The 12,473-nt window shown below is 39.7% G+C and overlaps 1 protein-coding gene and 1 non-coding gene across 9 annotated transcripts in view; one reads left to right on the forward strand and one right to left on the reverse strand.

Annotated features, from left to right (window-relative positions):
• The window catches only part of lama2 (laminin, alpha 2), a 150,280-nt gene that overhangs the window by 110,595 nt on the left and 27,212 nt on the right, over nt 1-12,473 (reverse strand). For all 8 annotated transcript variants that reach the window (XM_041064268.1, XM_041064266.1, XM_041064267.1 and 5 more), the window contains exons 2-3: nt 9,825-9,995; nt 8,302-8,414 (exon numbers count right to left, since the gene is read on the reverse strand). In XM_041064268.1, coding sequence (XP_040920202.1) covers nt 8,302-8,414; nt 9,825-9,995 — 284 coding nt within the window. The remainder of the gene's footprint in view (nt 1-8,301; nt 8,415-9,824; nt 9,996-12,473) is intronic.
• Nucleotides 184-256, forward strand: trnal-caa. Its single transcript has one exon. It is a non-coding gene; the product is annotated as a tRNA-Leu (tRNA).

The raw sequence follows: 12,473 nt of genomic DNA on the forward strand, positions 1-12,473 counted from the left end.
AGCCACCCTAAATTCAGTTCACTATCAATATACAGTAACATTCTCTGATCCATGTTTGCATCAGTATGTTTGGTTTTTTTTTTTTTTAAGTTTTCAACAAAGCAAATACATGGATCTTCTGGAGAGGAAACTCAAAAGACTTCTTTATATTCTGTTAAGTAAATAAAAACATGAGGGCTGACCGCCTGGTTAGCTCAGTTGGTAGAGCACGAGACTCAAACTCTCTGGGTCGTGGGTTTGAGCCCCACTCTGGGCGGCACCACCTCCCATGGACCCACCACCTGTGGGAGGTGCCATAGGACTTTGGTGCATTGTGGGCTGGGTGGCAGTTGCCTCCATGACATGTGAGGGCTGCATACAGAAGGTTTTATCTGATTTTTATTTGCATGTTTTTATTTGTCTTTCAAGAAAATACAATGATTTTTGTTTAGACTGACTTTCCTTCAGTTTTATCACCAAATAAATAGACAGACAGCCACAAACAGTGGATGTAGGTCAAACGCTGACTCCCCGTCTCTCTTCACCACCCCGTCTTTCACCCCATCCATTCTCTCTGCGAGTATCTCTCTCTTTCTTCTCGTGATGTGGAAAGCAGTGTCACATTGCAGCAATTAGAATGAGGAGAAAGCTACCGTGTGTGTGTGTGTGTTTGTGACCAAGTGTATTTCAGGGTAACCTTATAGCAGTCATTCAAACCCCCTACAAAGAGTCACTGTTACCTGTATTCACACCGAGGATGGGATGGTGTGTGTAAGTTATATGTGAGTGTGTGTGTGTGTGTGTGTGTGAGTGTGTGTGTGTGTAAGGGAGCTCTTAGCAGTAGCTTGTAATATAGTGACAGCTTTGGGACAGCTCGGCAGCTCCAGCAGCTAAACATAGACGAACACAGCTAACTAATGCAGTGTGTGTGTGTGTGTGTGTGTGTGTGTGTGTGTGTGTGCGCGCATGTGTGTAGAGGGCTGCAGTGTGTCATATTCTATGTTTTGATCAGAAGCGGATCAGACGAGGGATTTTTTTTTTGCCTCTAAAGCTCAACACAGCATCAACAAATAAACACACGAGTAACCGTCCCCGCAGAAATCACATAGCTGGTAAATAAATGTTTATCTTGCATCCATGACATTTAATGTCAGATAGCTAAGTTTATGGCGAGTTCAAATCATGAACACATCATAACCGCCTTCGGTATAAAATCTAATTGGCTAGATTTTTTTTTTTTTTTTCTTTTGTACTGCAGCCTAAACTATGAACTCAAACTAACAGGCTGTCTGCAAGTTTCATCAGGTTCAATGTAAGACGTTGTTAATGCAAGATAGAATGAGGCAAATCACTGGATATAATAATAATGACAATAATGATAACAAAACTTGAACTGATATCTGTGGTTTACAAGCCAACTGAAAGATGGCGTCATGTTAGAAGTGGTACTGAAGAATAAAGACGAGACCATTTAGTATCTGAATTGACATTTTCAGTGACCAGTCTGTTAACGAGCAGGCAAACTGAGCTTAAAAATGCTTGTTTGGTAGCAATTGCTCAGGAAGCCAAGTAGCAGGATTAGACAGAAATATTACTAATTAACTGCAAATATAGTGCACTGTAAAATGAAATTGTTTGGCTAAATGCAAAGGAGTTCTCTGTCTACACAGGAAAAAAGCAGAGTGCCAGCTGGTTAATGCACAAATGGTGGGTTTATGCCATGAAACACAAAAAAGTATCAAACATTAATTTCTCTCTTTTGAGCACTAGTTTCATCTCAAAGGAAATCACACAGCAGATCTGCACGCTCGAAGAAAAAGAGCTAAAAGTTTAGCTGGAGTGTTTTAAAGTTGTTAAAGGGTGAAACAGTCAGTGACTCATTTATCCCCAGATGAAATTATGTAGTCTCTTTTGTAATTGTACTTTGTTTTTGTATTTATGAATAATCATGTGATTCTAAAATAAACCACTGACTCAGTTTGCACATTTTTACATTTCACATTACTTCAGGCTGGGGTGTTGAGATTGCAGAGGAGTAGAGGCAAATTAATCTCTCACAAGTCTATAAAGGCTATATGACAATTGTCTCCTATTTGTACATCTCACAAGTGATTTTAACAGTCAAAACACACAAATCGATGCTCACTTCCAGAGGGTTCTCAAGCATTTTATTGCAGCCATCTTACATTTTTGACCGGAAATAGTCATGACATGCAAGGGAATGATTTTTGGCAGACATTTGAGCGAAACAGCCAAATGAGCACCTAAAATGTTCAATCAGTCCATTTAAGCCCTGTGTCCAGTATGGCTGGGTTGCTTACAATTAAATGGACTATGAAAAATCCATTTTGTCTCAACGTGATTTGGACATACAGTGACAGCAGTTTCACTGAACAGCTGGTGTTTACCGGCCATTCACATGGAATCGTGTTGAAATCTCTCTGGCCTGATAAACTGGCATCAAACTCCAATTCCAGTTAGCAACCCAGCCAATTATAGCTGGATTTGCACACAGAAATCACAAAAGACTGATCAGGAACAAAGTGGATTAAGATAAAAATGAGACACAAAGAATTAAAAACAATGACCATAAAAAAAAAAAAAAAAATCGGAAACTCAATTCTTTTGTGTTTTGGCTTCAGACATGCAGACACACAAGTGGATATGCCGTCAGAGTAACAGAACTGGTATGCAGACTCGTTAAAATTTACTGTCACTTCAAATGAAAATGTGTTAACATCTCACTGGACTAATAAAGTAGCTTTTGGCCCCGTTCTAAATAAGTGTGAATCATCCAGCATCCCTGACTGCCAAACTTAGTGCAGGCAAACAAGCAGAAGATATTCACTGGAGCCACAGAGTCATTTCATCGCAAGATCACTCTGCTTTTCCACTGAGCTGCCACTAAAAACAATTTGGAGAGAGATTCTGAATGACTGTCTCTTGACAGCTCTGGAGAAAATACATTAGAATAGAGTTCGATATTTGACTGAATTGCAGAGAAAATAATATGAAATATAAAAAAAAAAAAACAGACAAATTATTGTGTTTTTCCACATTGGTTTAAACAGTGGAGAGGCTGCATCGGAGTGTAGCATATACAGACAACAGCCTCTGGATAAAAGTGAGAAATGGCCTGGTGTGTAAAAGCCAATTGAAATCCATTCTCTTTAAGTCTGCTCCTCTGTCTGAAATGCCCAAAGCGCACTTACACACACAAATATAACACACTAACACGCTCGCTCACAGACTTGGTTGTAATTTGGCCTTAAGCTTTTTAAACAGGCTTTAGTCTGCACAAAACGCCAGATGCTGCAATCGCTCCCACATTCTTGTTTTGGCCTGAGCTACTGTCAAACATTAGACCAACCAAGTTTCAGTGGGTACAGCAGATGTTTCATTTATGTTCTCTCTGTTATGAATAAAGATATTTTTTCTGGCAGTAAAAGCTGTGACCATATATCATTCTCATGTGCCTCTTAATTGTTGTATATAGTTAAAAGTAAAGAAAAAGTTTTTATCTAGCCATTAGTTGGGCTGTATTAAGTTTGAGGTATGTTTCCCATGACTTTTTATGATAGGAAATGCTGTTTAAGACACATAATGTCTCCTATAAGCTGGATATGCCATTTTCTTTCAAGCATTTACAGTATGTCACAAAGCTTTAACTGTGGTAGGTAAAGGCTCAATGACTCTTTATAACGACTGATTTCAAGAACTGGTGGGCTCCAGCATCTGTCTTATTAAGGTGTCTTTGACAGGGACATTGGCTGTAGACTGTGGTAAATTGGACTTTGATGATTCAGAGTTGATTCAAAGCTGAAAATATTCAATAACCTGGATATTCAAATAACAGTAAATAAGTAGAAATACACATCATCAGTATCATTGGTCTCTGTGGATTTATGTCAAACACCTGAGTACTTGACAGTGGCTTTTTAATGTTTGCCTTATAAAACTCACCACAGTTGTGGTTTGTAGGCGAAGTTTAGATTCTAGACAATTCAAGTGAGAACATTTTTAAGTCTGAGAGTCTGATGTTACATTGAATTAGCTTGGGATTCCCTTCTGTGTTCGGAAGGATCCGAAGCTGTGAGCCAAGATTAAGTCAAGAGCAGAATAACACAAGAATGTAAAACTTTAACTAACACCTTCAACTTTACAACACTGAAGACAGGAGAAGGGCGAGTTTCCCTGTAGGAGAACCAGCATAACAATAGAAATCTCAAATCACATTAAAGAACACACTGGGTTATAAAAGGACCTGTGAAATCATCACCCCCACCCCCCACCAATATAACTGCACCTTTCTTTAAAAACCTTTTCTAACTGCCCCCTCAGAGCTGGAGACAGAAAGGTCAGTTATCTCTGTTTAATCTAGTAGTGACAAAAATAATTTCCAGCTTCGTGTGTGTGCATGCGCATGAGTTCTTGGGGAATTCAAAGCAGCAATTTTGCATGTGACGTACCGCTAAGCATTTATGGTACTCTGTGTGTGTGTGTGTGTGTTTGTGTGTATGTCTATATATTGAGGTATTTAAGAGCTGTGGGTAATGAAAGCACTTTCGTTGACAGCCTCTTTCAGGACCCTGATCACTCTGCCAGGTTCTCGCCCCGCCCCCAGACAGCAGAGCCACTGCATGATTTGACCATGTCAATCAAAATGTCCATGAATCAAAGTGGCCGCTGCATTTCCATAATAACCATAATTTAACTGAATCCCGTCTGAAGCTGATAAAAGATAGTTGCCATGGCGAGGCAAGTTTTTAACCCCTGATGGTAAAGGAGTCCTAATATATCTACTGGTAATTTCTTAATCTATATGCATTGTAATGCCTAAGCCTACAGCAACACAAGACTTCATACTTTGGAGACACACGGCTGGAAAACCTTTTGTTTAATATAGCAAGACTGGAGCTATAACGGCCCAATATATAATGAGAAAAACTAAAAGACTTACCATTTAAAATAAAAAAAACCTGTAAATTAAACTGTAAAAATAACCAGAACTTAGGAACTAAGCTCTGACAAAGTCAGCAACAGTTCCCAACCCTCTTCAACAGGTCTCTTCAGTGTATAGTGAAGTCAAAAGCATGTGCATGGACAATTAGAATTCAAGAACCCATCTAAAAATGATAAAGAACACATACACAGACATCAACTGTCTCTCTGTCTCTGTCTCTCTCTCACACACACACACACACACACACACACACACACACACACACACACACACACACACACACACACACACACACACACACACACACACACACACACACACACACACTGTGGCACACACGGAGCCTCAGCTCCCACTCTTTCTCATTACTTAGTCTTTCCGTCCAGAGAGGCTCTGCAATAACAAGAGAGGAAATGAGGATTGTGATGTCACAGGCGATAACCACACACACACAAACACACACACACACACACACACAAACACACAAGCCCACTGTCATTTTCTGAGTGAGATGACTGTGGTCGCGAGGGAAATTCAGCGCACTGGAGGGTAAATAGCTTTTCGTTGGAGTGATCGAGACTCACACACATATACACACACAAAATAATGAAGCGTGCGCAAGTTCAGACAAACATTAACGGCAGTGAGAATACAGTCAATCACTCCAAATCAGGCGTGAGGTCGATCTGCCATTACACGAACCAACGCAAAACTGACTGAAGTAATGAACAGAGTTACTTGACGAAGGAAAGATCATGTACACTCTCTTCCAGTGAAACTGGCTGTAAAGGCCGTCTCACGTCCAAATATTTTATAAATAAACAAATTTTGAATATTGCAGTTTTTTGCTTCCTGAATGGGAGTGAACTGAATTGTGGTTTAAACACATTTCAGAGGCCGCCCGGTTAGCTCAGTTGGTAGTTGGGAGGTGCCGTAGAACTTCAGTGCATTGTGGACTGGGCAGCAGTTGCCCCCTGGACCCAGATAAGTGGCAGATGATGACATGACATGACATGACACATTTCAGGGAGACAGCCGTATTGACATTGCAATAGCTGGCGTGAAAGGCGTACGGTTGTGGTACGGTTTATAGTGAACTAGTCCCTTAGTGCCCTTTTGGTACTGATATTATTAAATTAAAAGGGTCCCAGTGTCCATTCTTGTACTTCATGTTCTCAAAATGCCCTCAGCACATTCACATCTCCCACAAGGTGACAGGTTTCACTGCCAGGTACATAAACACCCTCATTAGCCATCCAAATGGGTGATTTTTCACTTGTTTTAAGAGAAATTAGATTTCATCACTTCAGTGACGTGTTAATCCTGAAGGAAATATGACTGTTGGACAATAACAGAGGAGCATTTAGCCAGACGAAAACCTTTACAATTGCTACTTTATAGTAAGATGGACAGCTTTTGCACTGAAATAAATACACATAATACAATGCTATGAACACATCAAACACGGCCATTATATGAAGATGACTGTTAGAGCTGAGTGGGATCCGTAGGCAGTCATTGAGAAAAAGCACACTGGTATTAAAAAGCTTTTAAAAAAAACCTGCCTGTGACCAATTGAGAGTGATTTTTTTTCACACTATCACATAGTTCTGTTTCTTATCCAGCTGTCAGTGGTTATAATCATTTTTTCATTCATTTTGCTGTGCATCTCTAGGAGAGTTTCTTTATCAAAGTAGCTAAGAGCCAGAATAATGTGTGTGCGTGTGTGTACATGTCAGTCACCTGCTCCACACACTAATATTAAGGTCAAAAGTGAGGGAGTGTGAGGGAGTGTATGTGGGTGCATAACCAGTCAGATGTATTCACCGGCCGTGCTGCTCCAGTGACAGGTGTGAAAATGTGTCTGCATGTGTCTGTGTGTGTTTGTGTGTGACCATTTAGGACTATGTTTATATTCAGCAGCCACACCACAGTGGTGAAAGGTGTGATTGATGGGCCTGGAGTCATTAGCATGTCAAGATGGCTGCTGTTCTACTTCCTGTCCAGAAACATAATTATATTCTCTGAGATGGTTGGCAAAAAAAAAAAAAAAAAGCAAATAACATCACACCACAGGGTCGTCTACTATTTTCCATTCTCTCTTTCTGCCTCTAAATTCAGTTTAGTTCCATATGAGACTGACCTGAAATGCTCCAAAGTTCAAGTTTAGTATTCGAATCTCAAAGATAGAACTCAAAGTTTGTTTTATTACAATTTTTTGTTAACTTTAACACACTAACTGCAACAAATTTATTTCTGTTACATACAACAGGTCTTGATTGTCAGTGAGTAATATTGTATGTTTTGAGTGTGTTTAGGTCGTTAATAAAGAATAAAAAGAGTTTTAAAAAATAATGGAGGAAAGAGATTTTCACTGTCTCAGACTTAACGCTGGACATATATAGGATTAAAATAAACATGCTTTGCATTATTTGGAAATACAGAAAATTAAAATGTTTGTATTGTGGAGACAAATGTCTATAAAATGGGACCGATGTACTGTCCCAGCATTTGACCTTATTATCAACCATCTTATCAGATAAATCTCTCTTCTGTGTTGTGTCCTGTTCATTTCTCTCATTTTATTTTCTTCATCCTATTTCTTTATATGTCGTCTCCATTTCCCCTTGCTGTTGCTCCATTATCATTTTTTTCCCAGACCCCTTTTATAACTCTTTTCTTTTAGTTGTTAGGTGCATTTCAAGGCATCTCTGCAGTACATTGTGAGGAGAGCGAGGAGAGATGGGGGAGAGACAAATATCTTAACCCAGATTCAAACAACAGCAAAGTACAAGCCTCAGTCCACTGAGATCCACAAAAATGTGCTTAAGTTAAAGGAAAACTTGTGAACAGAACATTCTGCTCAGGCAATATTCATTTATATGAGATGTATAAGAAGCTATTGCCATTTATGTTACTTGGGCTTTGCATTGTTTTCATCATTATATCAGCACATTTTTCTAGAATATTAGCTTTTTTATTATTAATCTAAAATTAATCTGCTTTTAACCGTTTGAGCAATTTTTTGACTGACTTCTCTTAATTAACCAAGACCTCATAAACTGAAGTCTCTCACATTCATTAGTTTTATTCTCATGACATCTATATTATTATAATCAGGCAGGCTAATCTGTTTCATCACACTTCTAAACTACGCTAGATGTCCTAAATCATCCCAGGCCAGTACACAGCCCCTCAACCACTCGATCGTTGCCAAGTTTTCCAAATCAGAAATGGAAAACCATTATTTAAACAGTGACGAACATGCTTATGAAATGATTAATAGCAAAGTTGGTTTAACTAATTCCAGCACTGCTGAAATAACAGTAGTAGTAGGCTTAATGGGCCCATGTACGTACCTGTTTCAAGTCCAGTGTGATAGTCACAAAGTGGTACTCCATCCCATTCTTGATGGAGGGACTCTGCCACCAACGGTTGGTCCCATCTATGGCATATTCTATGGGATGATGCTCTGCACACACAAGTACACACAAATACACAAAAATACACAAAATGCAAACAAAGACACACAGAAAGTAAGGAAGAAAGAGTCAGTTGTTTTATTCTATTAAAGTTTAAAAAACAAAAATCATTTTAATCTTCAGTCCAGTGTTATTCTAATGGGAAGGTGCTCTTCTCCACTCCTTCTGAAATTCTGGCATTTTAGCCATTCAAGGACAGATATCAAAGGCCCATTTTTCTACCTTGTAAAAGAAAGAATAATGGGTTTACTTTCTATTTCAGTTGATTTTATTCACTTCCGAATCAAAAAAAAAAAAAAAAGTCACGCTATTTGCAGAATACACTCCTGGGGGCTGTTACTACTCCACACAGTAGGTTTAATGGACGAGGCAGATAAAACACATTATTAGTTTATTATATGGCAAATGTCACGATGCAGAGCTTTTATGTATGCTGTGTGTGCGGGATTGATTGGGTGTTTGCATGTGTGTGAGAGTATTTTTAAGAGAGGATGTGATGTCTGAGCTTGACTGGAAGCTGTCAATCACCAGGCTACTTATGTATGACATTTCTGTTAAAAACAACTGCAACTATCAATAGTAAGATGAAGAAGCTAGAGACATGTTTTGGTAAAAATCCTTTCTGCCCCCCAACCCCCACACACACACCCACCCCCACCCACCCCCACCCCCACCCAATGCTCAGTTATCAAAAGCCTCCAAAACCTACACTAGATGATCGCTGAACTGCCTCATGTTGGTTTATGTGTTAGCAACAGTGAACACAACAGCTGTGCGCACAGCTTGTGGTGTTGGTCGTCCTGTATCCTCTGCGTGCACAGTTGATCAATCACAGGTCTACTATACAAGTTCCTTTGGACAGAGCCAGGTTATCTGCTTCCAGACAGCATTTATGCTAAGCTAAGCCAACCATCGCCTGTGTTCAGCTTTATACAGGACAAACAGATATTTCATCTAACTCTGAGGAAGAAACTGATTGTTTCCAAAATCTCAAATTATCCCTTTAACAGGGACCAGGTCAGTGATTCAGCTACAGGGGCTTCACCAGCTGAATAACTGTCCAGCTGATGACTAACTAATCACTGGCTACTAGTTAATGACTGGCTGCTTCACTAACTATCTGACTGATTGGTGGCGTGAATGGCAGAGCTGTTATCTAAATCACTGACTAAATAACTGACTGTCAAGTTGGCTGCTTGAATTATGGCCGCTGGTTAATTTTGCATAGTCGTTCTGTCATGTTGCGATTGATTCCTCAGTTCATTCGGTAATTATCACTTCAGACATAATGATTGGTTAACATCTGGCCAATCGGGCTCTAAATAACTAATCTAGCATGATTAATTACTGTCATAACCAGGCCTATAAGTCTTGTGTGTGTGTGTATGAGTCTTTCTTACCAAATGGTTTTGTGCTTCTTTGGTTGCAGATTCGACACTGAGGGTTTCTAACAGGCTGGCCGGGTACATGTTCCACCAGCTTACAAAACATCTCTGGACCCGTTGAACCACAGGTAGCATTAGCTGTTATATCTGCCATGGACGCCAGGTTCAACACAGCTGGAAACAGTCCTGGGAAGAGAAAATGCACAGATTAACAGAAATAAATGATGAAACACAAATAAGTATATACATTAGTAAGGATGTCTGTTTGACATAGAGGTACAGCAGCTTTTCTCTCTCTGGGGAAAACAAGAAGAATGCTAAAAGGTCTGATATTGTTCATGTTGTTCATGCTTGACTTACACGGGACTGTGATATCAGCCTTCTCATTTGACAGCAAACAACATTTCCAGCGATGTCAGACAATTCTTTTAAATCCATTAAATATCACAAAGATGACCATAAAAAAAAATAACGTGAACACACACAGAAACTGCACCAAGTTCACCTTAATTGTGTTCACCACTCACATCAGATCGGATCATCACTAATCACAGTTTCAAGTCTGTTCAGAGCAGTTCAAATGAGGTCAGGCTGGCTTTCTTCTTCAAAGCACAAAAAAAGTGTTAAATTGCCAATATGCTACAGTGGCAGTTATTAGGAACATCCAGTACATCCTGCTTTGCATACAGGTTTTGTATTTCAAATCATTAAAATTATGTCAGTTTCTCTGTGTAGCCTTGTTCCAAGTAAGCCAGCTCATGCTTGTATGTCTGTTGTACTGAGGTTGTGAGTAATTAGCCTGGAACATGAGGGGGAGGGCAGGTGTTTTATACCATCCCAGTTAGTTAATCTGGGTTTATTTTCGGTACAGTCTAATGCAGTTAACATCATTTACCCCTAACAGATAGCAAGAGCTGTGTTCACTTTATCTCCAGATAAAAGAAGCACAGTTTTGGCCAGCGTTCAACTGTGCAGACTTTGGCCAAAATAATGCTACTATATCAAAGGACTGTTCATTTACATTATGTTGCGCAAGCAGTTTTTTTTTTTCCATTTCCTGTCCATGAATATTTTTCAGTACTGGAGTCACAGAACGTAAACTTGGAGAGAACATACATTATGGAAAACATTCCCAAATACACAGGAGGCCATATTTTGGGAAGCCATCAATACAATGAAAATAATGCACATGACTCTGGTTTCCTCCCTAGTGAACCCTTTACGGGCGGATTTCTCAAAATCTCCATGAGAAGAATACATTAAATTAAACTCTTGGAGCCACAAGCCCTACAAGCAGAAGAGATGTGCACTCCAGCCATTGCTGGGCTAACGAAGGTAGGAAAAGGGTAACTAAGACAACCGGTAAATACCGCTCATGTTGTTCAATCAAAAGCACTTCTACAGTATGAGCACGTGCTGTAAAATGTGTGACAGCTAACAGCCAGAAAGTCAAGTAGACTGTGTTACGCAAAGAAAAAATAAAGGATCACTGATCACCTTGGGAGCCAGAGAGCTCTAAACAAGCTGATCATTATTTACGTCCATATTTCATCACCACACAAATGCACCATGGGAGAGCACACAGTGTTTTTCTCCAGCTTGTAGGCTTAAGTCATCTGCGTTGTTCCCATAGTAAAAGCACACTGGTCTCAGAACGAATGACAAGCTTGTAGAACCTAAAGTACTTTGGTGCTCAACATACACATGGTTCACATTTCCTGTCTGGAAAACACACACAGACAAACACATGAATGTGGTAGGTTACGTCAGATACCCCAGCCCTGGTTTAAGGTCAACAGTTAAACATGTGCACTTACACACAAACATAAACACAGATACAAATAAATGTACAATAACTGTATACAAAGGAGAGAGACAGCGGGGAAGATGAGATGGAAGGAGGGAAACAGTGTAAGAAAAAACACAGAAGAGAGGCACTTGTGAGAGTGTGGACAGTCTATGTTTGTGTGAGAGTGCGTGTGTGTGTGTGTGTCCAGACGAGTCCAGCTGTTTGGCCAGATGTCAACACTGATGAACTGTGAAGAACATCTGAGACACCCAAAGTCTCTCTCACGTAAACACGTATACACATTCTCACACACATGCTCACAACATAACATAAACACACTCGGTCAAACACGCACACACGTTTCCAAACCTCTCAGAAATGATATGTGAGACTCCACACCACTGAAGGAGCCCACATTTCCACAACACAAAGTTTCTGTAAGAGAAAACACTCACTCCCAGATGAGCACTCTGACCAAGTTCATTGTGTAATTACGTAAGTTGCAGCAGTGATACTTATACTACATCAACCTTTACTAATCCACCACAGAACATAGTAACACTGAACCATGTAAAATCATTATTATTATTATTATTATTATTATTATATATTCAGTGAAGGGTTGTAGCCAAGAGATTTATCATTTCATACATCAAAAACATCACTTCCCATAGGTTATCAAACAACTCGAGTCATACAAGCCCCACAGTAATCACAATGCTTTTCCCCCCCATCTCAATATGAAGAAGTCTAACTCTTCATTCAGTCCCTCAGCTCGAACATAACAATGGTAGTAAAAGCTGCTTTTATTCATGCTGTATCGATGTCTTTTCAGTTCCATCTTTTCATTGTGCTACAGTTTTTTGGATGCCTCG

The sequence above is a fragment of the Toxotes jaculatrix genome, chromosome 19, assembly GCF_017976425.1.
Source record: "Toxotes jaculatrix isolate fToxJac2 chromosome 19, fToxJac2.pri, whole genome shotgun sequence".
NCBI lineage: Eukaryota > Metazoa > Chordata > Actinopteri > Toxotidae > Toxotes > Toxotes jaculatrix.